Raw genomic sequence first — 27,622 nt, 5'->3', positions numbered from 1 at the left:
CAGTCAGGAGTGGGAGAGAGTTCATGTGTGTAAAATTGGGAGCAAATGTTAAAATGAATGTTCTTATATTGTCATGCATTTCCAGAGGGTGGCGTTATTGCAGTAGTAGAGATTTGAGGTTATAGAAGTGTTAGGGGACGGACTTTGATGGTGTGTGTGAAGTCTGAAGGATATTACATCTTAAATGACTGAGTTAGTACTACTTCCTGCTGTCTTTTGACATTAGCGAGGTGAAGCTAGTGGCATATACACAGCATTGACCTTCAGGACATGAGCTGATTTGTAATGCTTTATGAAGGCGTGACAGACATTTGCAAGTTAAATGAAACAGAAAATGCAAAAAAATGAAGAGGCTATAAATGACAGAGTAAAAGACATGAGTTCCTGTTAACAGTAAGGGGCGCTGTACTGTTAGATGAAAAGAAGTATATGGATGTGTTGGGGGTGGGAAAGGTAACGTGTGTGCATTTTGTGCCTGATCCAACATTGTACAAGAGAGCTATTAAGATTTTTATGAAGTAGCAAAATGGTGAACTTTGGCGGCCATTTGTGGCCACGGCATACAAGATGATAACAATTGTATTGCAACTGTTCATCTTCAATGTGTGTAGTTTCCACAAGGCAAGTTTGGAGTTCATGTAAGTCAAAACCTGGGAGAACTGCATTGAAATACATAGCCTATAAACGTAATTTTGGCAATTTCAGGCCATTGCCATCAGGAGGCGTTGTGCTTGCTGGGGGAAATGATGACATGGCTGTGTCCAGGGCTTAACACTGAACATGTGTGTTGATTTTGGTGCAGATCGGACAAAGTTGAAAAATGCCTAACTTTGAGCCCGTGTCCTAGCCAAACGGAAAAAAAATTCTGTAAATTGTATTATGATTGTTAATCTTCAATGTGTCTAGTATACACATGCCAAGTTTGGAGTTGCTGTGACAAAAGCCCTAGGACTAGTTCGTTCAAATGCGTAGGCTAGAAATCGTCAAAATCCCATGTTTACGTGGTAATAGCGAAGTTCGTGTTGAGAATTGACGATAGTCATAAGAGTTTTTTTGTTCATGTGAGCATGCTTGTTACACCCACCAAATTTCAGAGCTGTAGCTGAAAGCAGACCAAGGGGCTGCAGTTTTAAGCCCCTAGTGGGCGTGAGGGGGGGATGAATTTTTGTTCAGACATTGGAATCATAAATTTTTCGCCGAGTTTGAATTTTGTGGCTAGGTCATTTAGCATTTTTTTTAAGGCAAAGGCACGCAAAATGGCATTGTTGTGGCCCAAACAAAGAAGAATAAGAAGACGGAAGAATAATCCTTTTTTATAAAGACCTTATCCCCTCTGGCCCTGATCCTCCTCCTGTAGATGAAGACTTTGGACTCCACGACCCCACTGTCAGAATAAAGGAGGCAGGTGTATGAGCTATACTGCATTCAGCCACCAGAGGGAGCTCTAAGCGTGCTGGTGTTTTGTGAACAGATGCTGCTGTGCACATATTTTGGCAACGGAAACCCTGCAGATTAAAATGATTTGTACTCAACACCAAAAAACTCACTTTGTCAGTTTTTAAAAAACTCCCAGCTTCACAGGAAATCAGTGAGGTGATGAAAGGCGTCAGCAGGTGGACGAATGATCAAAGAACAGACAATTTTAGTGGAGAAATCCACCAGAGAGGGGTTCCAACACACAAATCACTCAGAGACTTTTTTTGTTATCTTTGCAAATTTATTAATTTTTCTGAATTTGACTTTTTTTTATTTTAAAAAGTTATAAAATTAAAAAAAAAATCAGGATATTGCATTTCTTTTTGAAATATTTTTGGAAGTTTGGCAAATTCTTAAAATTTCACTTTTTTATTTTTGCCAGTTTTGCTTACATTTAAAATTCAATTCTTTTTTTTTTTTTTCAAATTTTGAAATTCAAACAACTTTGTGAAATTTTTGCAAATTGTTGTTGTGTTAGTTTTGTCATGTTTTTTTTTTTTTCATTGAATTTTTTTTTTTTTTGGGGAAAGTTTGGCTAAGTCTTATAATTTTATTTTTTCAAAGTTTTTTTGCAGGTTTTGCTAACATTTAAAGTTTAATCATTTTTGGAAATTTACATATATCTTTTGAAATTTCCCCAAATTTTTGAAAGTCAAAAGATTGTTAAATTTTTGAAATTTCCAGAACTTTTCAAATTTCTGCAAATTAAAAAAAAAATTGGTTGAAGTCTGTAAAGCAGAAACCTTCCCAAACCAAAGACCAGCACACAGACCGTCTGAGTCTGAGACCTGGGTCGTAATAAAGGATCCAGATCCACACGTCCAAACTACGTCTGGACTGAAAACTGCTCCAAATCAATCAGAATAACGATGGTTCAGTATTTTAGAAGTGACGCTGTAAACAGGAGATCGTCAGTTGACGATCACTAACCTGTTACACTGAAGGTCTCCAGTTAGCACAGTCACTCTTTGTTCCAAAACACCGGCTGTTCTGTAACGCTCAGAGCTGGGTTTGTTTTCATGTTGCTCACAGTTTGAATCCAGAGTTTAAAGAGCGCTAACTCATCTGAACGATCCCGCTGCCAAAATATGTGCACGTCTTTATGATGACGTAGCTTGTAAAGGGTACGCTGGGATTGCTGGATTGAACTTAAATGAGACTTAGTCCCAACCCTGTCCCCCATGGCGTCTGACCCGCTCAGACCACGGCTCCCCACCTCACAGTTTGACCCAGTTAGACCTAAAGTTCAGCCACGTTTAGCTTGACCGGAGGAGACGTTTGTCCATTAGCTCCGTAACGACGATTCAGAGACGCTCTCACAAAGGACGACGGACTGACCTTTCTTCACCACGCCTTGTTCACCTATAGTTTTTATAATAAGGACACTGTAATGTATCATACTTCCTCTTGAACTAATCATGTGATGCCTTTTGTTTGTGTTACTGTAGAGACAATTAAAGCCACATGTGTTCATCAGTGCCTGAGAAGACTTCACTGATTTTAAATAGAAACTATGAACGGACTGAATTCTTTTTATTTACCTTTGAGCTGTATCATTGTGGCTTTCATGCTGTTTCCTAAAATAAAAAACAAACTACTTAAACAAAATGTTTCTTTATGTAATTAAACTCAAGAATGTCAATAAAATGTTGCAACACAATGTGGGTGAATTCTTTGGTGTTGACGTTTTGACACGAGGAGACAGAACAATCCAGAGAGTCGGCTTCTCTCTGTGGGCTTTTGTTTTTGGAGGGTTGGAGGAAATGCTGACGGGAGGGGTGAGCAGGTCATGGGACGACTGGATATTCAAGATGTCTGCCTTATTAAAAGAAAAATCAAGACAAGCAGGTGTGTGAGTCACGTGTTGGGTTTGAATCAAACCACACGATTGTAAACACCTGGTGACTCAGGTGGAAAGAGAAAGTAACTCAGGAGAGAATAGAAGCAGCGGTCGAAGGTGAAGGTATCTGTCAGGACACACCTGTGAATTCCTGAATGTCACAGCTTCAGTTTCCCATCATGTACGTAGACAGTATTCAGTTAGTTAAAGTTGCCAGAGTATAACCAAGTTTCTCGATTTTTAAAAATTGTTGAGCTTTTCCTTGACTGACCCAACAGTTAAGCTGATGGCCAAACTCATCCAGCTTTTCTCATAAGAATGTTAGTAGGTGAGCACCCCGGACTAGCTTGTTGGCTTCAGCACATCCTGAGCGGGAGCATTGCTGCCAACCTAGTTTTTTTTTTATTCGTATTTAGCAAGTAATCAGACCCCTCTTGTGACGTTTTTCTTTTTTTTGCTTCAAAATCGCAACTACTGACAAGTCTAGTGACTTTTTCTGGTGTTATTGCAGACTTGAGAGACTGTGACGTTAAAACACGTATTGTTGCTGCCGTGACCCCCTCCCTGTCTCAGAGCACTCTCAGGCAGGCGAGTGTACCACTCAGCAGTCCCTCTCAGCTGCAGTCAGAGCTGAATGTGTTCAGCCCCACCATAAGTTTCAAAAGTCAACCAAAAAACTAAGATTAGGAAATAAACAGATAAAACAAAAAAAACACAATTTGAAATATCTGCCAGAGTATCTCTCTGGAGTCATTTTTGCTGGTCTTAAGACAAGCTAAATGGTCTTTCGTTGCTAGGGGCTGCTCAAGTAGCTGCCTGTTGCAGTAACTCTCTTCTTTGTCTGTTTCTTGTAATTTTTTTCGTCTGTTTTTCGTCATCTTTGTATTTGGAGTGGATCATCACTTTGTATGATTCATTGTTGGTTGTTGACACCAAACTTTTTGTGTCTTCAGTGATATTTTTACTACTTTTCTCCTGTGTTTGTCTGGAGATCCTACATGTAACCATGGCTGCATTGTTTACATGTGAAATTAGCTGTTAGCAGCCTGTAGCATGTCAATGCTAACTGGTGTAGGGCTTGATGATTTCCCTCAAGCTGAGGCGGAGGAGATGAGGACAACGTGCTGGTTCTCAGGTGTGAGCTGGGAGGTGATGACGTGGACCTGTCCTTCCATTCATCGTTGTTGGGAACGTGGGATCTATGTCCGGTGGGATGGACGAGCTAGCTGTGCTAACCCAGCAGGCAGAGGGGCTGCCGAAGGGCAGAGTAGCATCGTGCTATTCACAGACATGGCTAACAGAGCTAACAGCAGACACCAACGCCACATGTGAAGAGCTTCACCTGCTGTGAGCAGACAGGATCCAGGAGACAGAGACTGAACAGACTGCTGAAGAAGCTCAGTCCTGGACCCTGTGGAGGTGGAGGCTGGCTGACTGGACAATGATGGACAAGCTGTCAGCATCTATTTTCTTATGGAGCTTTTTGCACTTTCTATACACTTTCTTACTTTGGTTTTCTAGATTGCTGCTGCGACTCCTGAATTTCCCCTCAGGGATAAATAAAGTATTTTCTATTCTATTCTATTTCTATAACATAAAGGACTGGTGATGAGGGCAGCTGGTGCACCGTTGACTTCGCACCCGTACTTCATGATCATGACATTTGGTATTTGTTTTTGTATTTATTTATTGTAAATGTCAGGACGTGTATTTTATGAGTGGACTGTGTGACCGGTGGCATGAGTTTCCCCATCGGGGATTAATAAAGCTTCCTTATCTTGTCTTAAACTTCACATCAGGGGGGCAGCTGCTGTGAGGAGCAGCTCTGGAGGAGGAGGAGTGTCCTGAAGAGGGAATGAAAGGAGTGACTAATCTGAGGCTGCATAAAGAGCACCTGAGCTGGGTTTCAGTGCTCTCACCTTGATGCTAAACTCTGGGCTTCTGACAGTGATTGTTTCTGCACTGAATGTGAGTTCCTACATCTAAACATGTTCATTCTTTAGTGTGCATTTTTACATTTTTTAGGTGTCGTTTGACTAAGAATATTTTTTAGTAAGATCAAAATAACACTCAAAGTTGTTGTGTATTCATAGATTTAATGAGGCATCACACAAACCCTGCAGCTCAACTTTTTTGTTTGCTGAACAAAATTACTTAATTTGATTGATTGATTTAATTTTACCCTAATACGGAAACTGTGCTTGGTTTATAAAAAGCCTTTGAACCAAAACTCAACATCATGTTGAAAACCTTTGCTGAAGAAATATCACTGCTCAAACTTTTTTCTGTTCTTCCTTCATAGTAACAACATGTCTGCTGCCATAAAATCTAACGTTAAAGCCATACGTGACAAATATGGTAAGTTAATATGCAACTGGACCTTGGAAGTTACACTTTTTAAATGCTTCATATTTAAACTTATTTATCCAATTTTACTTTATTTCATATACGTTTTGGGGTTTGGGGTATTAAGCAAAAAGTTGTGACTTCTTTACAAATTTTTAAAGTTATGTCTTCGAGATATAAGTGATAAACTCCCATTATGTCTTCAGGTATGCGTGTAAGACATCTGGGTAAACCAGTTGTCCCTGCTTGACACCAAGGCATTGTCTGCCCAATAAACAGTTTGGTTCCCACAAATGGGCGACACCTGGGCAAGCTGCCCGAGTGTATTCTTAGCTGATAAAGTATGATGCCAACTATTTGTACGTTTTTCTTTTGTTGTGGAATTGTTTTGTTGGGTAAGGTCTGAAACTATGTCTCGAAACACCGTCAGTCCTTTGAGCGCGGTATTCTTTGTAAAGAAGGTGACAATCGTTGTGCCAACTCAGTCTAAAAGTCTGGACACGCCAAACAGCCTCAGGTTTGATCAACAAATACTTTTGAGTTTTCACTTGTCAGATGTGATGTGGTTTGAAAATCCAACCGTCAACCAAAGTAGTAAAGGGGTTAGGCAGACTGGAAGTGCACGTAGTGTCAATGCTGATCTAGGACCATACATAGTGATTGGTTAGGGATGACTGGTGGTCAAAGTGGCTTATGATCACTTTGCATAATCTCATGAATACATGAGGTACTAAAGAAATGTTCCATTTTTTTTCTGCTGTCTTATCAGAATGGATCCTCAATGGACAGGAGATCCGGATCGTGATGGTGGGAAAAACCGGAGCTGGGAAAAGTGCCTCGGCAAACACCATTGCAGGAGAAGAAAAATTCAAATCAACATTTTCCGCAAAGTCTGTGACTGAACATTGTGCAAAGGCTGATTGTAAGTTGGATGGACAACAGGTTTCCGTCATCGACACTCCTGGTCTGTTTGACACAAAGATTGATAAAGAAACAACCAGTAGAAATATCTCCCAGTGCATGGCTTATGCTTCTCCTGGACCCCATGTCTTCCTGGTCGTCATCAAACTGGGCAGATTCACAGAGGAAGAAAAGAAGACGGTGCAGGAGATTCAGCAGATCTTTGGAGAGGGGGCAAACAGATACAGCATGGTTCTCTTTACCCACGGTGACCTGCTCAGAAAGCAAACTATTGAGACGTTCCTGAGTGAAAGTGAAGAGCTAAAGGAGCTGGTGGCCAGATGCAACGGGCAGTACCACGTCTTTGACAACAACCTGGAGGATGACTCCCAGGTCACAGAGCTGCTCAGCAAGATCAGAAACATCACAGAGAGGAACGGAGGAAGACACTACACCACTGAGATGTTCCAGAAGACTGAGAGGGCCATCGAAGAGGAGAAAAAACGCATCCTGAAGGCAAAAGCTGAGAAAATCCGTAAAAAGCAGATGGACCTGGAGAAGGAATTAGAGGAAATACATCAGGGAAAAATCAGGGAAGTAAAGAACAACCCAGAGAAAGAGAGAAAGCTCAGAGCTGAGTTTGAGAAAGAAAAAGAAAAAGAAATGGAGGAACTGTTAAAGCAGCAGGAAAGGAAGGCGAGGAGGAAAGCAGAGAAGAGCTCTACAGTGCTCGCTGCGATCGGTGGATTCTTTGGGGGAGTGTTAGTGGTTGGTGTAGCTGCTCTAGGTTTGTTTTTCTAAACAAATATATCATCTCAGACCACTGCTCTGATTGTCTAAAATGTGCCAGCTGTTCCAGCAGCAGGAGAAAGGGTTCAGCAGATGACATGTTGTAAATACTCAGTTTGAAGATCGTGGGCTGACTCCACCACCAACAACAGAACACAACACCAGTACAAAGATACAGAGGGTAATAATTTTAACGAAATAATAATTATGTCTGTCATTTAAAGGGTTTGGTTTTGTCTGAAACAGTTCTTTTAAAGTCAGTTGATGTGTTTCTTTGAAATCTGTTGTGCTTTTATAAAATGATCCTTACTACTTTTCCAGGTTTTTCTTTTTTTCTGGTCTATCTTTTAATTTATTTTTTCTTTTCCCGGACACTTGACAGTGAGCAGTTTTCCACTCAAATGTTCATTATGTACGTTTCAATTCATAATCTTAATAAAAAGTTGTAAAAACTCTCCATGTGTGAACTTGTTAGTGCAAACGTGTAAAGAGTCGGTTTCCTTCAAAGAGTGTACAGCAGAGTGGTTTCTCTGCCTCTGACTGCCCAAATGAACATCACTATCAACCCGCATGACAGAAAAACAATCTTCAACAAAAATAACCAGTAATGAACGAAAAAAAGGAAATCTGAATACATTTGAGTCCAGGAAGAAATTACTTACAACTCAGAGTGAAACAATGTTGGTTTGACTTAACTACAATATAGATTCATGTGGAATGACACAATTACCCCCTTTTACCTACCTCAAGTTATAGCATGTCACAACTAACATAAGCTAGCAAGAAGACGGCTAAACCACTTAAAAGAGGAGTGGATAACGTGCGCTAATGACTTAAAAACTTAGTCCCAATGCTCGTTGTGGATAGTAAAATATGAAAGTCATTTCTGAGGGGCGGCTGCTGTGAGGAGCAGCTCTGGAGGAGGAGGAGCGTCCTGAGGAGGGAATGAAAGGAGTGACTAATCTGAGGCTGCATAAAGAGGACTTGAGCTGGGTTTCAGTGCTCTCACCTTGATGCTAAACTCTGGGCCTCTGACAGCGATTGTTTCTGCACTGAATGTGAGTTTCTTTATCCAAACATGTTTTTTCTGTAGTATATATTTTGATATGTTTCAAAAAACGAGTTTTTTTTTATCTATGTTGTTGTCAGATATGTTGGATATTTTCCTGTAAGATTAATAAAAAAATCTTCTTTGTGATCCAAAAAGTGCTAAATTACAGAAAGTGTGCCATCACCCAGTTACCATGTCAGCTTGGTTGTAAAACCCCCCAAAATGTGTTGAACAAAGATTTAGTTAAAAAAAGCTTCACTGCTCAAACTTAACTTTCTTTTTTCTTTCTTTTCCTTCACAGTAACAAAACGCATGCTCTCAACAAATCAAGCGCTAAAGCAATGTGGGCCAAACACGGTAAGTCAATCTGCAATCTTATTTTGAAACTCTGAAAGCTTATTACTAAAACGAAAGCTGAATTGTAAGCCTTTATTTATCTTTTCTTTTGTATCTAAAGATAAGTAGGCAAAACCAGTTGTCCCTGCTTGACACCAAGGCATTGTCTGCCCAATAAACAGTTTGGTTCCCACAAATGGGCGACACCTGGGCAAGCTGCCCGAGTGTGTTCTTAGCTGATAAAGTATGATGCCAACTATTTGTACGTTTTTCTTTTGTTGTGGAATTGTTTTGTTGGGTAAGGTCTGAAACTATGTCTCGAAACACCGTCAGTCCTTTGAGCGCGGTATTCTTTGTAAAGAAGGTGACAATCACTGTGCCAACTCAGTCTAAAAGTCTGGACACGCCAAACAGCCTCAGGTTTGATCAACAAATACTTTTCAGTTTTCACTTGTCAGATGTGATGTGGTTTGAAAATCCAACCGTCAACCAAAGTAGTAAAGGGGTTAGGCAGACTGGAAGTACACGTAGTGTCAATGCTGATCTAGGACCATACACTGTGATTGGTTAGGGATGACTGGTGGTCAAAGTGGCTTATGATCACTTTGCATAATCTCATGAATACATGAGGTACTAAAGAAATGTTCCATTTTTTTTCTGCCGTCTTATCAGAATGGATCCTCAATGGACAGGAGATCCGGATCGTGATGGTGGGAAAAACCGGAGCTGGGAAAAGTGCCTCGGCAAACACCATTGCAGGAGAAGAAAAATTCAAATCAACATTTTCCGCAAAGTCTGTGACTGAACATTGTGCAAAGGCTGATTGTAAGTTGGATGGACAACAGGTTTCCGTCATCGACACTCCTGGTCTGTTTGACACAAAGATTGATAAAGAAACAACCAGTAGAAATATCTCCCAGTGCATGGCTTATGCTTCTCCTGGACCCCATGTCTTCCTGGTCGTCATCAAACTGGGCAGATTCACAGAGGAAGAAAAGAAGACGGTGCAGGAGATTCAGCAGATCTTTGGAGAGGGGGCAAACAGATACAGCATGGTTCTCTTTACCCACGGTGACCTGCTCAGAAAGCAAACTATTGAGACGTTCCTGAGTGAAAGTGAAGAGCTAAAGCAGCTGGTGGCCAGATGCAACGGGCAGTACCACGTCTTTGACAACAACCTGGAGGATGACTCCCAGGTCACAGAGCTGCTCAGCAAGATCAGAAACATCACAGAGAGGAACGGAGGAAGACACTACACCACTGAGATGTTCCAGAAGACCGAGAGAGCCATCGAAGAGGAGAAAAAACGCATCCTGAGAGAGAAAGAGGAGCAGAGGAAGAAAGAGACGATGGAGCTGGAGATGGAGATAAAGAGAGAATATGAGCAAAAAATAAAAGAAGTAAAGGATGACCTGGAGAAAGAGAAGAAGCTCAGAGCTGAGTATGAAAAGAAAAAAGAAGAAGAAATAGCAGAACTCAAAAGGGAGCAGGAAAGGCAGGCTAGGCGGGAAGCAGAGAAGAGCTCTTCAGTGCTCCCAAAGATCGGTGGATTCCTTTTGGCAGCGTTAGCAGTAGCTGCAACTACAACTACAGCACCAGCTGCAGTTGTAGTTGCAGCTGGTGCTGCAGCTTTAGCTTTAAATACTGAAAGTGGCAAAGCTGTACTTGCAGCTCTTCCACCTGAAGTTCAAGCTTTAGCTACTGAAAGTGGCAAAGCTGTCATTGCAGCTCTTCCACCTGAAGCTCAAGCTTTAGTTTCTCAAGTTTTTTCTCCTAAAACTGCACCTAAAAATGAATAAACATTTCATCTCACTCAGCTGCCCTGATTCCCTGCGTTCATTATGATCACTATTATAATTATTCTGTGTGTAACACTGGTGTGCTGTTCCAAAATGCTTCTTGCTCTCTATACCATACACACATATATAACTGATGCTTTCTGTCAACACAGTTTGTTTTTTTGTTTATCTTTATGTCATTCATGATGACAAAAACAAAAGTACAATACCAAAACAAAATAAATCTCAATACGAATGAAAAGGAGCAGAAGAAAAAATGGTACAGTTTCTGCCCTGCACTCACAAAAGAAGTAAATAAACACCTGATCAGACAAAAACAAACACACTGTCTGCCAGCACGCCTTTGGTTTCACATTAACTGTAATTTTTACAGAATGACAAAAAGCAAATCCACAACGTGCAAAATGAAATCAACAAAAGAAAAACAGAACGAACAAAACACTTTCTTGATTTGAGTGTTAATAACCTTATTTTTCCTTTTTATTTTCAATTCTTTATTTCATTTTTTATTTTCTATTTCAGATGCAAGGTTAAGAATTTATTTCATTCCTATATTTGTTTAATATGCTACTCTTTGATTTGTTTTTTGAAGATACTGAATGATTTGATTTCTTTAGAGTCTTTGTCCATAAAGAAACTCCTTTAATGGTAATACTGCACTCCTTGAGTGAGCTTCTGAATCCAGGTATCTATTTATCTATAAAGCACCAACCAGAAAACTACCATCATGCATCACCTCTCTGCTCCACCTAAAACCTGGTTCCTTTTCAACAGGGTCAGGTGAGAGACTGGTTTTCCAGGTTCCTCATGCCAAGACTGACCTGGGGAAAACTGCTTTTAGCTTCAGTGCTGCAAATTCATTTTGCAACACAATGAAAATATTTTTTGAACCACCCGTTACCAGAATGTAACACTTCTACTTGATTAAAGTGTTGGCTAACCATGGCAGTTATTCTGGCCAAAGTGTTGTTGTATTGTAGTTGTAGTGCCGACTCATTCCAGTAGATGGCGGTGATTCACTGAAACCTGCCACCCTGCATATACAAACAGCGTTAGCGCCATGCATTGTGGGAAACAGTATCCCAGGTAGACTGGTCCGTTACATACTGAGAAATATTCCTGGATCAGTCGGACATCCAGGGATTTTCAGCAAACTGCAGATTTTGCTAGCTACGGCAGCTAAAACGAAAAGTATCAGACAGAGGCTGAAATAAAGGTTCTCAAAAACTCCAGTGACAAAATAATTTGGATTGTTTTTGTCTTTATGTAAAGCAAGTACAGGGGCCCCAGAGGGACAGAATAAAAACTTAAAATAGCATGATACTCTCTCTTCAACCCCAAAGCCAGGAGACGTTATTTACATTTAGCTGCTGCTGTTTTATGATGGGGCAGCAAAGTGTTTTGTGTTGAATTGTCTAAAAAAGAACATTTAGATAACATTTGAGCTCAGTTAGAGGAACAGATTACTCACAGCTCAGAGGGAAATAATGTTGGTTTGACTAAACTACAATGAAGTAGGGGAGAGTGGGGTAAATTGAGACAATATGCTGTTCTCTAGGCAAGGTGAACTGATCCAGAAGTAAAACAGAAGCGATGGAAATATGACCTCTTTAAAAAAGTTGTCTTGTGGCTCAACTTGCCCCAGCTTAGGGGTAAGTTGAGCAATTTAGGGGTACACTGACCAGTCCTCTGAGTTTTATCATGGTGGCTTTCATGTTGTTTCCTATCATAAAAAACAAACTACTTTAACAACATGTTCTTTCATGTTACTAAACTGAAGAATGTCAATAAAATGATAAGAAACTTTGTGGGTTGATTCTTTGGTGGACACGTTTTAACACGAGGAGTCAGAACAGTTCACAGAATCAGCTTCTCTCTGCGTGCTTTTGTTTTCACAGGGTTGGAAGAAATGGTGCCGTTTCTTGTAAATGCTGAAGGGAGGGGGTGACATAACAGACGGACTGATTTAGAAACGAAACGAGCTGACTGACTTCCTGCACCAGCTGCTCATTTCCAAACAGGAAGTCCCTTTGTTCTCAGGGGCAGAATCAGACAGCACGTCTCAGACTCAGCTCTGACTGAATATTCAGCACTGATTGTTGAACGTTGTTGACGGTTGAACTATATTGTTTCAGGGATCAATGTGGTTGGTTATGGCTACATTAGTCACATGAAAAAAATCAAAACACTTGTAGCTCTTAACGGCAGCACCTGCAGCCAAATAACTTGTAGCACTTTGTGGCACTAACAAGGTTTTTCCTTCTGTCTTTATTCTTGCTCATGTTGTACGGCACTTTGGACAGAAGCATCTGCTAAGTGAAACTGTGTCGGGGGGGCCTGGGGTTTTCCAACAACACCCTATCAAAAGGAGCTGTGGCCTGTTGGTTTCTGTTTAGTGAACTTCCTGTTTTTTGGAGGACTTAAAAACCAACCCCTGACGCTAACTGATGAAAGTCAAACATAAAGTTACCATTTAAGGTGTTGATGCTGTGAAGAGCAGCTCTGGAGGAGGGGCGTTTTCAGGGGAAGTGGGGAGGGACTAAGAAGTTTTCAGTCTGGGTGTAGGTCCTCTCAGTTTGATGCTGAACTCTGGGCTTTGACAGCGATTGTTCCTGCGCTGCATGTAAGTTCCTACGTGTTTATTCTTTAGTGTAAACCTTAGTGCTGCTTGATTTGCTAAAGTTGTGCTGTTGAAAGTTTTTCGGACAGTACAGCACTTTGCTGTTATGATGAATAATAATGAGTCCATAAGCTTCACTTTAAAAGGACATGGAAAAAGTATTAGGATTTTTGAAATATGTACTTCAGAGATAAACAAAATATACCAGTTTGATATGTTTTGAATTTCAAAATACATCTAAAGAAATCTTGTACAGTACTATTTCAGTTCACTACAGTACTGTTCAGTTTAACTTGTCAACTTTTAAAAACTCTTTGTTTCAGTCCAACTTGGTTTTCATCTAAAACTATATATCTATCATCTAACATCTATCATTGTCTAAAAATATATATGGCCAATTAATTGTAAAATATGGCACTATAATTATGAAAATATGCTTTATTATTCTCTAATATCAAATTATCATAATTAAAGATTTCATAATGATCATTTTAACAATTTCATACTTGACTTGATGACTTTTTATTTAATTTCCAAGTTTTTAAAAAAAATAAAAAAGTGTTTTTTACAAAGAATTTTTATTTCGTAATTTTCTTTTCCACAATGGCCTTTTTATTTCATAATGTCATTTTCCAGCATGATGTCTTGGTCTATCAATCAAAGGAAAAACATGGGGCGGGGCCAGAGAAGTGATTGGCAGAGGTCCCACCCTCTGGCTTTGATTGACAGACCAAGTCATTCTGATGAAAAACAACATTATGAATTTGACTGTAAAAAAAAGTTTTATTTTTTATTTCATAAAAGCTTAGAAAATGAACAAAAAGTCATTACTTTAAAAGTTATGAAATTGTAGTTATAACATAATTTATAATATTTTGATGTTAAAGAATAATAAACATATTTCATAGTAACACTGCCTTATTGCACAATTTAATGGCCATATTGTACATTTGTTATTTATCAATGGTATTTATTTCAAGATGTTGTTTTTATTTAATTATGAATCTTTTGAGGTTCCATTTTTATCAGGTTTATTTTTTAAGCTGAAGCCTGTTGATGGATTTTTCCAGTAAGATTAAAGAAACTCTCTAAGTTGTTGTGACTTCACTGATTTAATGAGACAAAAGACAAAAGTGAAACTAGTCTTGGTTCAAATGTTTAAAAAGTGCTCAAACGCCCCTTTTACCATGTGGGCTTGGTTTGTAAAAAGTCAAACTCAGATGCAGTTTTCATAATGTCCACCAGGTGTCGTTTGTTGCTCAAACTTTGCTTGTTGTTTTCTGTCTTTCCTTCACAGTAACAGCTCATCTGCTCCCCACCGATCAAACGCTGAAGCCATGTCTTCCAGATACAGTAAGTCAGTGTTACACAATCTGATTTTAAAAACTAAAGTTCTTATTTCCATCAAAGCTTCATTTTCAAACTGTTATCTCTTCTCTTGAATCAGTTTGACCTTCTTGTTTATGAAGTATTTCAGTTGTTGTATCTTTATCCCTGTAACTGAATGCCTGACCCTAATGAGGAAACAGGAGGCAAATATTTTATACACAACGTTACAACACCTGTCTAAGAACGATGTCTGAGATATAAACCATAAACTCCACCAGTGATTTAAGATCAGCTGACAGGACATTTGGCCAAACCAGGGAGCTCTGCTCCACACCAACAACCAACTCATGATTCATAAATGACTTCATAAATGACTTCATAAATGACTTCATAAATGACTTCATAAAGCACTAAATGAAATTCTTTTTTTTTTGTCCGTCTCATCAGAACGAATCAAGTTAAATAACGAGGAGATGCGGATCGTAATCGTAGGAAAAACCGGAGCTGGAAAGAGCGCCTCAGCAAACACCATCCTGGGAGAAAAAAAATTTGAATCCACATTTTCCCCAGAGTCTGTGACAAAGGAGTGTGAGAAGGCTGACTGTACGGTGGATGGACAAAAGGTTTCAGTCATCGACACTCCTGGTCTGTTTGACACAAAGATTGAAAAAGAAACAACCAACAAAAATATCTCTCAGTGTGTGCGTTATGCTGCTCCTGGACCTCACGTCTTCCTGATCATCATCAGACTGGGCAGATTCACAGAGGAAGAAAAGAAGACAGTGCAGGAGATTCAGCAGATCTTTGGAGAGGGGGCAAACAGATACAGCATGGTTCTCTTTACCCACGGTGACCTGCTCAGAGGGCAAACGATTCAGGAGTTCCTGAGTGAAAGTAGACAGCTACAGGAGCTGGTGGCTAAATGCAACGGGCAGTACCACGTCTTTAACAACAACCTGCAGGATCGAGCTCAGGTCAGAGAGCTGCTCAGAAAGATCAGAAACATCACAGAGAGGAACGGAGGAAGTCACTACACCAATGAGATGTTCCAGGAAGCAGAGAGGGCCATCGAAGAGGAGAAACAACGCATCCAGAGAGAGAAAGAGGAGCAGAGGCAGAAAGAGAAGATGGAGCTGGAGATGGAGATAAAGAGAGAATATGATCAAAAACTAAAAAAGGCAAAGGATGACCTGGAGAAAGAGAGAAAGAACGGAGCAGGGAAGAGCTCTACAGCACTCGCTGTGATCGGTGGAGTCCTTGGTGGAGCATGCCTCATAGCTGCACCTGCAGTTACACTAACAGTTGCAGGTGTAGCTGCCATTGTAATTCCAGGTGCAGCTGAACTTTCAAGACTTGGAGTTGCTGAAGCTTTAGCTAAACTTGAAAATGAATAATATTACATCTCACTCAGCTGCCCTGATTCCTTATGTCATTTCAATTATCATCATTACAACTATTCTGTGTTTAAAACTGCTCCGCTGTTAAAAAATGCTTCTTGCTCATAAAACTGAAAATAAATGAAGTGTTAAAATGATAAAAATAAATATCTGTCTCACTCTCAGCTGAGTGTCATCGCATACATTGATTATTGCATCTCACTCCTTTTCGGTATCCCCTATAAATCCCTCCATCAGCTTCACTGGCTCCCAGTTAAATTCAGCATCACCTTCAAAATCTTTCTGTACACACTTAGAGCCATCCAAAATCTCACCAAGCCACACCTGGCTTAAATGTATTATTATCATTAGTATTATTGACCACATAAGCACACATAACGGATATTTCCTATCATGTTTCAGGTAATGATCTGAATAAAACAAAGCCATACGTGTACATTTTGGTGCTTAAGTGTTACGTGTGAGTCTGTTCAGTTTAAGGAACAAAAACCTCACATCTCAAATGGACATAATGTTGGTTGGACTTAACTACTACATATTATAATATGGAATGATACACAAAAGCTAAATGCTACCTCACTTTCAGTAACTTACCTCAAGTTATAGCATGTCACAACTTAGATAAGGTAGCAAGAACACGGCAAAACCACTTGGATGAAAGGAGGATAATATCTGAGTCCAAACATTTCATTTTTTTTAAAAAGTTAATGCTCTAAAAACTCAGACAAATACCTCTGTTTTTCTACATTTGTTGTTATCAAGTTACAAAAAGGTACCTGTCTCTTGCGTCTCTGTTTCCCGGGTGTCAGCATCAACGGCTTTTGGATTACACCAACTACAGAGAGAGGGGAGGACGCTTTATTAAAATGGGAATATGAGGCACAAGTAGGTGATTTGATTGGATTAAAATACTGTCTGATAGAGGAGAATTCCACTAAAACGGATATGTATTTGATACAGTTCAAGAATATCAAAAATTGTGAATTAAAATGTCAGATGAGATACGAGCCCATCAACATGAATAGTCATCATGGGCCTAATAGTGTCTGCGAGTGTCACACAACTTACTTTAGCTAGCAGGAACCCAGCTAAACCACTTGGAAGAGGGATGGGACAAATCTTCAACCAGTGTAGGAGTATTTTCAAATCAAATATTTTCATTTCACTGTGTTTTTATAAAATGACAACATAATTAACTCTTCTGCACCGAGTGAAAACGATTCCTGAGTCTTTTTCGTAACCGTCGGTTTTCCCGCTGCAAGGATCTGAGTCTTTGGATTAAACCAAAGAGAAGAGAGGGGTGGCTGCTTTTGTAAGGTAAGGATTTAAGGCGTTATTAGAAAGTTGGCTTCGATTAAAACACTGACAGAGATAAGAAATGCCGCTTAACTGTTCGGAATTTTAGAAAATATCGGATATTTAAAACTGTGAAATAAAAATGTCCGGTGAGGACTAAAAAGTCCCCTCCCATTGAAATGGTCGTGACTCGCATGTCTGTGACCAAATGACAAACAAGCTCCAGAGCAGCAGATGGCGGTATTACGTTACCAACCTGTGAATTACAACGAAGAAGAAACCAAGCAGGCACCCTCATGTGGTTTTTATAATCGTCGGAAGCACACTACTTAAAACACGGGATAAAAACACATTGTGTAAAGGCGTCAGCTCACATAACATGTAAGTAGACCCTGGAAATTACAAAATTAGTCTTGCGTTTAGGTGAAAACTTTAAATAACCAGTTTTTATGCTTGTTTACTCTGAAATGTGTGTTATTATGATAGCTGGTTGTTAGCCACAGTTAGCATTGTTTTCCTCTACATGCGCTTCATTACGTTTGGGAAACACTTAAAACACTTTGTTTAATCCTGACAGACGAGTTACGTAACGTGAAGCGTGTTAAGTATTCAGACCTGGTTACACAGGTAAAATATTACGCTTTGTTGACTCAATGTTACATAAGTAATATGATGTGGATGAGGGTTTAATTTGGTTCACTTCAGAAATGAGAAGCTTCTAGAAATAGAAAAAAAAAAAACCAAGAAGGTGGAGTAACGTTTACTATAATTTGTAACACAACCAAAGCTGTAACGATTAATGTTATAATTGATTAACTGGTGATTATTTTTGTGATTCAGCGTACGATAAAATAATTTTTAAAAAAATAAATTCCAATACTTGTATAAGTGAAAAGTATTCAAATAGCAGTGTGCACTTAAAACACACTTTCAAGTTTTACCTGATATGAAATGGGTCCAAATTGAAACTCATGTTCAATAGTGACGTAAACAGAGAGTGACGTAGAAATTACACGACAACACAGTGATGACATTTGGTGCCAACACTTTCAGTACCTTTTTTTATCTATGCATTATTCCAGCCCAAACTTAATTTCAAGGGTCTAAACAGGTTTTATTTGCTGTGTAAAACTAAAAACTAACTTTCTCCACTTCCCTCCAGCTCACCATGTCCTCTTACACCTGCATCAGCTGCCGAGTGGCTTTTGCAGACGGCGAGGTGCAGCGGGCTCACTACAAAACCGACTGGCATCGATACAACCTGAAGCGCAAGGTGGCCGACATGCCGCCGGTCACCGCAGACAACTTTCAGGAGCGCGTCTTGGCGCAGCGGGCGGCAACAGAGCAGCATCTGAGTGACGCTGCGACCACAGAGGGCTGCGGCGTCTGCAACAAGAAGTTCTCCAGCGCCAACGCCTACCAGAACCACCTGCAGTCCCACAAACACCAACAGGCCGAGAAGCAGGCCCTGCTCGCCGCCCAGAGGAGGGTGGAGAAGATGAACGAGAAGAACCTGGAGAAGGGGCTCGGCGATGAGAAGGTGGATCACGACGCCAAGAACGAAGCCTTGCAGCAGGCGCTGAAGGAGCAGCAGAAGGCGAGCCCGGTGAAGCAAAGGAAGGTAGAGACATCTCAGAGGACGGAGAAGCAGGAGCTGCCTCCTCGGATGATGTGGCTGGAGGAGCAAGCCAAGAGGAGGGAGAAGGAGGAGGGCGCCACAGCTGGAGAAGGTAAACAGGAGAAATGTGTCTTTGCTTATATTTACAAATGTCCCAAATTTAAGGTGTGTGAGTGAGGTGAAGAGTTCAGGGAAACTTACATAAAAGTTAGAGAATTAAAACCACTTTCCTTTCAACAGCCCCAGATGTGTGGGAGGACATTGACGAGGATATTGATGATGATGATGATAATGATGATGATGAAATGGAGGGAGAAGATGACGAAGAGGAGACAATAGATCAGGACTCCACTTCCTCTGACGCCCACCCGGCCGCTCTGCCAGGCTCTATCCCCGTCACCGACTGCCTGTTCTGCTCCCACCACTCCAAGGCGCTCATGAAGAACATCGCCCACATGACCAAAGTCCACGGCTTCTTCATCCCCGACGTGGAGTTCCTCGTCGACCTCAGAGGCCTCATCCGCTACCTCGGTGAGTTTGTGGTGTTAAATAAACACAAGAGAGCAGAGACAACTCATCAATTTTTACTCTTTTCACAACAACCTGTGAACGTTTGTGAATACAGGAGACCAGTTTTTGGGAGTTTCCAGTTAAAAGGTTTAATAAACTTCTCAAGTCCAAAAGAAATAAATTCCTTCCTTCCTTTTGATGAGTCAGGTTTTACAGGGTTACAGTCAAAAGTCGTCCCGTTTAGGGATGGGAATTGATAAGATTTTGTCAATACCAACGCCCTTATCAATCTGATTCTTTATCAATGCCCTTATCAAATCTTGTTGTGAATTTTCTTGGCACAAAAAGTATCTTTACAGGTTTTCTGTCTCAACAACATTTAATTGAGTTTATACTATAAGTGAATAAAATGTAATTGGTCCCTGAGTCTGGATATTTCTGGACATAATTAAACAGAAACAGGTCAAAAATTCACACAGTGTGACGTTGATGTTCTGTGTTGTAATACATTAATAATTCAAGTAGGCCATCTAGTGTCTCAAAGTGGTTACAGCAATGGTTTAAGTTGTTTGGAACCTTTCCATCAGCCATGAGCCTTTCATTAGCCTGTTAGTTTATGACATTTGAAATTCTCAGTATTTTTACAAAGAGTTGATGTGATATGTTTCTGTGAGGAAAGTTGAAATTCTATTCTGAAGCTGAAGTTATTGTAATTATGCTAACTGCTAGCATATCAATGCAGTTTCCCATATACGTTAGCATCAAGCTTGCGCTATTTTGTTATTTTGGTAAATGAGGTGATTTATACCATTTTGAATGTCCTGAATATGAATCTCCTGAGAGAGAGTGATGTACATTTCTTTATGAAGTCAGTTCTTCTGGAAAACTTCAAGCTGAAAATCCTGAATCAGAGTTTTCTTGGGAAACGTTAGCTAACTGCTAAGCTAAGGTAGCTGCAGCAGACTAGTCGACGTAAGGCCCGGCGGCTCCGGCACAATGTAAAGAATTGATAAGGGAATCGTTAAGCACAAAGGCTAACGATATCGATGGATTGAAACATTTCTCATCGATTCTCAACAGGAACTGGTTTTCCATTCCCATCCCTAGTCCCGTTTTTGGGTCAAAGAGGATCACAGCTTGTCCGCAGTTCAGGGGCTGACAATGTTTTCAGTCTTGGTTCTGGTTCTGGTCCCTCTTGTTCTGAGGTTTCTCCAGATTCCCTGAATCTCTTAATGATAAAATGTGATGTGGACAATGAAATCCACTCATTCTGAGGAACATTATTCTCCAACCGTTGAACTGTCTGCTCACAGTCTCTCATGGAGGTGTGAACTTCAGCCTCTCTGGACTCTCCTGTTATACCAGGTCATGTGACTAACCTGTGGATGATTAACTAAGTTAGTTTAGTGGCTTTTGAGATTTGTTGTCTCTGTACCAACTGTTTAAGAGCACATTACATCAAATTTTAAACAAGCTCATATTTTTCTTCCATCATATGAAATGTTGTTTTCACTGTTCTTTCAGTTTGATAAAGGCTGTTCAGGGTTTGTGTCACATTTCTTTGCATTCTAATCTTCTTCTTCTTCTTCTTCTTCTTCTTCTTCTTCTTCTTCTGTGTTTCAGGAGAGAAAGTGGGTGCGGGGAACGTGTGTTTGTGGTGTAACGAGAAAGGCCGTTCGTTCTACTCGGCTGAAGCCGTGCAGAGTCACATGACCGACAAAGGCCACTGTAAACTCTTCACGGAGGGAGACGCTGCTCTGGAGTTCGCAGACTTTTATGACTTCAGGTACGCTGTAATTTAATGTGTTGACGGTGGATGAACCAATACGACGGGAGTCACACTTTTTTTCTGCTTCAGGAGCAGCTACCCGGACAGGAAGGAGGGAGAGGACGCCGATATGGACGAGGAGCTGCCGGATGAGAAGACTCTCGAGTACGACGATGATACACTGGAGCTGACTCTGCCTTCAGGTGACCCATGATGATCAGCTGTGGAACATGAAAACACAGATTAAAATTAAAGCTGCAGCAGCGTTGGTCAGGTCCTCCCACTGTCATCCTCATGCTGGTTTCACCTCCACTGTCAAGGTTTCATCTCTTTATAATGTGTGTGTGTTACACATTCCATTTTCCCGCCTTTAGTGAGTCACATGACCAGCTGCACGGAACTCTTAATCACTGTGACATCATCACCAACTGCTGCTCTCAAGAGTGAAACTGATTGAAGTTTTAGAAACTTCTCCTCATAGATGCCACAGTTTTGACCAAATCTGTAAAAATCAGATATTTTTGCAGTAAATTTTGTCAGGATTCCATCCATGTCATTTTTAAAGCTGTACAACTTTTACTTTTTTGTGTAGCGGCCTAACTGCTGCAGCTTGTATGGAGCTGGATCCTTCTCTCCCATTCATTCTAATAGGGGGAGCTGAAAGGGCTTCTTTGGGGTTCACCGACTTTGAGGGCTCGTCATTTAAAAACTGTTTGAGAAACAACAAATTCCCGCAGAGCTTTTGTAAAGCATGGTCCACTCTGTTATCTCAGCGAATTTCAAGCGGATACCATTTATGGCCTCAGAGAAGAAACATTTTGTACAAGGCCCATTATTATGGAATAATTTTATTTTGAAAGGCAAATTGCCAGTTTCCTGCTTGAGCTAGGTCAGGGGTGTCTGTAGGTAATTTGTGCGTCTCAAAGAGACGAACATTTTGACGTTGGTTTGATCTCTCTGTTGCATTCCTACTGCCCATGAGAGTCGTTTTAGTGTGCCTAGGTGTCGCTAGGGAGCACATTTTTCTTTGTTGTAAATACAATAGTGTTCTCTTCTTAATTGTGAGGACTCTAATAACTTCTGTGCATTTTTTCAAAACATATCACTGACTGATAAACGTGTTTCTGTAGGAGCTAAGATCGGACATCGATCCCTCATGAGATACTACAAACAGCGCTTTGGATACCAGAGGACGGTGGCTTTGAGCCACAACCAGAACGCTGTGGGCAGAGTCCTCCGTCAGTACAGAGCTCTGGGCTGGGGAGGAGATGGAGGTAAGATTCAGCCACAAACACAGAAATATAACAACTATAACAACCTTTATATTCCTGAATTTCCTGGATTTCACCATGGAGATAAATAAAGTTAGTCTATTCTATTCTATTATATTCTATTCTATTCTATTATATTATATTATATTATATTATATTATATTATATTATATTATATTAATTATATTATATTATATTATATTATATTATATTATATTGTATTGTATTATATTATTTTATATTCTATTCTATTCTATTCTATTCTATTTGTGAACACAGTAGTCTCACAGCAGTAATAAGTCGCTTTGAAGCTCATGTTGAAAACAGTTATGATATGATGTAGTCTCCATCCAGTGAACAGTGTAGCAAGTGCTCCCCCTTGTGTTTGTTTGTGGTCATTTCCATCCCACAGCTCAGGAAGCAGAGCGTCACAGCATGCACACCTCTCTGCTCTCTTTGTCTCTCAGGAAGCGGCTCCTTCCACCAGAAGCAGAAAGACATGCAGTACGTCCAGATGATGAAGTCCAAGTGGGTCCTGAAGATGGGCATGAGCCACAACGCCACCAAGCAGAAGCACTTCAGAGCCCAGGTCATGTTCTAGACCCGATCCAGAACAAGGGAGGAACTTTCCTGATCGTCACACGCAGCAGCGTCTCCTCTCACGTGTCAGGAGAAAACCTGTGCGATGAGGAGTGCAGCCATGTTGGTTTCAGGTTCGTTAACTGCAGCAGAAACAGAACGAGGAGTAATTTTCAACGTCTGTATCATGTCTGCCTGAAAGTGACTCGGTGAACAACAAAGGTTATCAAGATCCACAGGTGGAGGTTTCCCAACGAATCACATGTAATCAAGTCTTCAGTCAAAGGTGATTTTTGTTGTTTGAACTCATCAGTGACATCATAAACGGGAAAACATCTGAATCATTTCGTCGTCTTCTAATGTGTTTAACAAAATAAAAGTTTTTAATATTTATCTGAAAAGCCCCGAGCTTCTATTATGAGTTTGATTTATGATCCAATTTTCCACTAATTTTTAGGTTGTTAGAAAAGCTGTTCAGTTATAAATCCAGTGGTTAGTTTTAGTAAACACATTTTCTTATTGATGTATTTTACACATCCTGCTAGCATTTTGCTGAAGCATGGTTAAACTGAAGCGTACTGAAGAAGGATTTGGCTCCATCATGTGTCTGTTAATGTCAAACAGAGTCTGTGATTGTAATCAGCTATGGGGAACTTTGATCACATATGTGTTGGCGCCCTCCTGTGGACAAAGTATGTACTCTGCAATCCATGAACTGTCTATGAAGCTGAGACAGGTTTACTCTAACCCAGTACTTCTCAATTCTGGTCCTGGGGCCCCCTGCCCTGCATGTTTTAGATGTTACCTGAATCCAGCACACCTGATTCAAATGATCAGCTCGTCATCAAGCTCTGCTCGAGCCTGGTAACGAGCCATTCATCTGAATCAGGTGTGTTGGAGTGGGGTAACATCTAAAACATGCAGGGCAGGGGGTCCCCAGGACCGGAATTGAGAAACACTGCTCTAACCCCGGACTCACTAACAGTGATGGGCAAGTTACTCAAAAAAGTAACTGGTTACAGTTACTCGTTTCCTTCCCGAAAAGTAACTGAATTAGTAACTAAAATCCATCTTCATCAAAGTTATTAGTTACGAGGGAAGTAATTTTGTGTTAAACTTCAAATATGTGAAAAAGTCCAGATTTTTCAGCAGGTTTTGCTCTGAGACATAATGAACGCTTCACGTTTGCTTTGGACTATCTCATCACTGAGGTTAGTGTAGTTTCCATCCTGAAAATGCCAGTTAATGCCACTCATTTTACAGACTGCTCCGGACCCACAAACATTTTATCTGCTGCTCCTGTGTCTGGCAGAGCGAGCCAGGTCAGATGGACCTGCCAACACACCCGGTTTAGGTGTGAGTCTGCTGCTTTTTGACCCAGTCTCCCACTCTACACTCGACTTGTAATCTCTCTGTATTTTGAAGTCTGGTCCTGTCAACTCTAATGGAACGGCCACACCGGACACAAATTTGCATAGAGATTACATGCAAAGTCAATGCAAAGACGCGTTTAGGCACCGATTCGCCCCGGACGGCCCGTTGGATGCGTTTGGAGAGTCCAGACCAAGCGGCAACCTCTGGTCTAAGAATATGAGACAATGCTGAAGGGCTAAAATCTGCTGTTTCTCCAGTGTTTGCTTGGGGCTGGCTCCGGAAGTAGCGAAAGTCACATACACACCAAGCCAAAAAAAAGCCATTTTCGACTATGGCTGTAGTCGAAGCCATTGCCACTACCAATATAGCCGATCTGCTTCATTTACTGTTTCAGAAACAGATGGGTTACGTTGGCGAGGCTACGTCCATGTTTTATACAGTCTATGGTCTAGATGCCTCCACGCCTCTACTAGTTTAAAATATTGAACTTTCGACGCAAATTCGCGTGAGGTTGTGCCAATCAGCGATGACACTCCCCCACGACGTCATTGATTTATGACGTTGGGGGGGAACAGCTACCTGCTCCGACTCCGACTCCACTGGAAGATGGAGGAGAAAATAATCTGTGCGGTGTGTCATCATCCAAAGTCTCTGAGGAGACAGGTTTTGAAGGTAAGCTCTGTAAATATTTGTTTCCAGCTGGATTTGCTGCACGGGTCATCACTGAGTCCGACTGTGTTTTCCTCAGTGGAGTTTTGAGCCTGATAGAGAGGAGGGAGGAGCGGGGCAGGGGCAGAGCCAGGGAAAAGATGGAAGTTCTCTGTGCTCCTCTCTTTCCTCCACCCCTTCATTATCCCCAGGGAGACCTCCGGGAACATGGGTCGGGGGTGGAGGATGAGGTCTCAGGGAACAGCCAGGCAGGGCCAGTGGAGGTGGATTAGCAGGGAGAGGCAGCAGGCCTTGATTGTGATCTCCAAAGCTTTCACACACTCTTCTGTCATGATGAAACCACAGCTCATTGTTTTTCAGATGCTCTTTTGGGCTTTCTCTCTTTAAATGAACGGGCTCTCTACTCCGCCTGCACAGTGACACGCATTTGGTGTGGCCGCAGCATAATTTTTTTTCAAGTCGGCTACTTGTGCCTTATATCCAAACCTCAAAAAGCATCCACCCCTCTCCCTGTAGTTGGTTTGGTCCAGTGACGCTGCATGAGATCCTCTCTGACTGCTGGTTACACAGACACACACAGGTAGCTGTGTGACAATGTTGCTAAAGAGTTTACAAACTCTAGCTTCACTTCCTTTTTTAAAAACGTGGTAACATGATGTTAACATGAATGGTAATAAATTAGGTTATCTGTTTCTGGAAAGTATTAACGGCGTAAGTAACGCTGACATTTTAACGTTGTCATTCCCAACGATGCTCACAAACAACTCCAAACTTTTCATGATAAAATTCAAGTTTGAACAGGTCAAAAACTCTGCTAGATACCCTCAGATGAACTAGAAACATAACAATTCTTTGAAAATTGCTCAGTGACTGTTCTGATAACCCCCTGACGACCAAAACCCTTCAAGAGCTCTCAGCGACATTAGAGTCGTTCAGCGACTCTGCTAATGGCCCAGAGAAAACCTTTCATTCCAACGACTCCAGACAATTAGGTCAAAATCCCTGATGATTCAAAGAGAGGTAAGTTCAACGACTCTGCTTATGATCCTTTGACAAACTAAAACCTTAACGACCCCTAGTAAGACTGGGTCAACGACTCCACGAAAAGCTTCCAGAAGACCAAATTCTAACAACTCCCAGTGAAATTAGGTTGAAGTTTCTGCTAACAACCTTTAGATAACCAGAACCTGAATGACTCTGAAGGTCAATCAGTGAACTCAACTCAGTGAAATTTGGTCAGTGATTGAGTGAACAACCCTCGGGTGATTTAATAATTAATTTGAGTTTAAGACCACCAAACCACCAAAATTCGACCCCAAATCTTAACGACTCTGGACAATCAAAAAGCTCTTTCACTTCAGTGAGGTTAGATTAACGACTCCTCTTGTGACCCTCAGTTAAAGTAAAACCTTAACAACTCCATGAAAATAGGTCAACAACTTTTACAACCTGCAGATAACCTGAAACTGAATCGACTCTCCTCAAAATAAGGTCAACGACTCTGCTAACGACTCTCAGTCATCTTAAATTTTAACAACTCTCAAACCTCCCACTGTAATTCATTAGACAACCCTTCTTACCACCCCATGTGATCACTGGACGCATACTGACGACTCTGTGAGGCTTTGATTTTGTCCTTAAGTCTGTTTTAGACCTGAAGGAGTTTTTCCAGAGGAGGTGAAACGACTCCACCAGTGTCACTTTACATCAGGAAATGGGGGAACTGGTCTACACCTGCCTGATGTCGTGTCATTGGAGTTGTCGGGGCTCAGGGCAGATGGACGTAAACAGGATCACACCGTGTGAGGATCCTGGTCTCTTCAGAGCTGGATCCGTCCTGTGCTACAGAGAACGACTCCAGAGAACGACTCCAGAGAACGACTCCAGAGAACGACTCCAGAGAACGACTCCAGAGAACGACTCCAGAGAACGACTCCAGAGAACGACTCCAGAGAACGACTCCAGAGAACGACTCCAGAGAACGACTCCAGCTCCTCTTCAGGTGCGTCAGATTCATCAATGACTCAGAGCCTGGTGCAGATGATGTAATGGAAAGCTGATCAGGGCCGGAGCAGGATGCTGACCCACCACACCGCCCCTTTAATGAGCTCAGTTACTCCATTTGTTTGTGGTCCTCCACTTTATCTTTGGCAGCCTCTCCACTTCCTTTCGCAGGCTGGGAGAGTGTTTGCGGCGTGATGGTTTTCAGAGTTTAGGGCACTCTGCCTGTCCGGCACGCCGCCGTTTGGCAGCGTCGACAGGAAAGCAGAGAGGGGGGAGGGGCCCGGCAGACAGGCCGACGGCGAGGAGGAGACTAATTGATCAGGACGGCTCGGGGAGAGAAACGGGGCAGATGGCTGAGAGGCATTAGCACGGAGGTGATTCAGCTACCCAGAGTCAGGACGCCACTGACTTTTCACCTTTCACTCAGAAAATAAAACCGTCACATATGGTCTTAATGCGGTGACTTCGCCTACAGAGTCTGGTTGTCACATCCAGACTCAAACTCCCTTTTGTTGCTCTGATCAGAGCCCTTCTGAGGAAATCTGAGCTTCATGTGTTTGTTATTAATCCAGTTAAACATGATTCAGCTCTAATAACCAGCGAGCAGCCTCTGTGCCCACTGAGCCAGGCCTGTCAGCTCTTTGTCTGTC

General features: G+C 41.3%; 4 protein-coding genes across 4 annotated transcripts in view; all 4 read left to right on the top strand.

The window, feature by feature from the left end:
• LOC141804205 (GTPase IMAP family member 8-like) overlaps positions 1 to 7,363 on the top strand; it is a 30,314-nt gene extending 22,951 nt beyond the window's left edge. Inside the window, exon 4 of the mRNA XM_074688531.1 lies at positions 6,432 to 7,363. Coding sequence (XP_074544632.1) covers positions 6,432 to 7,363 — 932 coding nt within the window. The remainder of the gene's footprint in view (positions 1 to 6,431) is intronic.
• A 1,380-nt stretch (positions 7,364 to 8,743) lies between these two features.
• Positions 8,744 to 12,485, top strand: LOC141804204 (GTPase IMAP family member 7-like). Its single transcript, XM_074688530.1, has 3 exons — positions 8,744 to 8,759; positions 9,411 to 10,358; positions 12,436 to 12,485. Exons 1-3 carry the CDS (start codon positions 8,744 to 8,746, stop codon positions 12,483 to 12,485), a joined length of 1,014 nt encoding a protein of 337 aa, XP_074544631.1.
• Positions 12,486 to 13,016: 531 nt separating this feature from the next.
• Positions 13,017 to 16,042, top strand: LOC141804007 (GTPase IMAP family member 9-like). The gene is made up of 3 exons (XM_074688192.1): positions 13,017 to 13,160; positions 14,455 to 14,510; positions 14,934 to 16,042. The coding sequence occupies exons 2-3, from the start codon at positions 14,495 to 14,497 to the stop codon at positions 15,878 to 15,880; spliced, it is 963 nt and encodes a 320-aa protein (XP_074544293.1). The 5' UTR covers positions 13,017 to 13,160; positions 14,455 to 14,494; the 3' UTR covers positions 15,881 to 16,042.
• A 1,392-nt stretch (positions 16,043 to 17,434) lies between these two features.
• On the top strand, positions 17,435 to 23,288 carry znf622 (zinc finger protein 622). Its single transcript, XM_074688191.1, has 7 exons — positions 17,435 to 17,560; positions 18,342 to 18,909; positions 19,038 to 19,328; positions 20,931 to 21,093; positions 21,166 to 21,278; positions 22,206 to 22,349; positions 22,814 to 23,288. Exons 2-7 carry the CDS (start codon positions 18,348 to 18,350, stop codon positions 22,945 to 22,947), a joined length of 1,407 nt encoding a protein of 468 aa, XP_074544292.1. The 5' UTR covers positions 17,435 to 17,560; positions 18,342 to 18,347; the 3' UTR covers positions 22,948 to 23,288.
• The last annotated feature ends 4,334 nt before the right edge of the window (positions 23,289 to 27,622 follow it).

This window comes from Halichoeres trimaculatus, unplaced genomic scaffold (genome assembly GCF_033239565.1).
Source record: "Halichoeres trimaculatus isolate MK-OKI-2021-1 unplaced genomic scaffold, fHalTri1.1 fHalTri1_scaffold_15, whole genome shotgun sequence".
NCBI lineage: Eukaryota > Metazoa > Chordata > Actinopteri > Labriformes > Labridae > Halichoeres > Halichoeres trimaculatus.
This window is presented reverse-complemented; position numbering and strand designations above follow the sequence as displayed.

What these genes read in the sequence shown, in the direction of transcription:
- LOC141804204 (XM_074688530.1), top strand. An exon ending in TGCAGTTGTAGTTGCAGCTG is followed by an intron (nt 10,359 to 12,435) that starts GTGCTGCAGCTT and finishes TTGTTTTCACAG; the next exon opens with GGTTGGAAGAAATGGTGCCG.
- znf622 (XM_074688191.1), top strand. Translation starts at nt 18,348, where the DNA reads ATGTCCTCTTACACCTGCATCAGCTGCCGAGTGGCTTTTGCAGACGGC. An exon ending in GGGCGCCACAGCTGGAGAAG is followed by an intron (nt 18,910 to 19,037) that starts GTAAACAGGAGA and finishes TCCTTTCAACAG; the next exon opens with CCCCAGATGTGTGGGAGGAC. An exon ending in GCAGACTTTTATGACTTCAG is followed by an intron (nt 21,094 to 21,165) that starts GTACGCTGTAAT and finishes TTTCTGCTTCAG; the next exon opens with GAGCAGCTACCCGGACAGGA.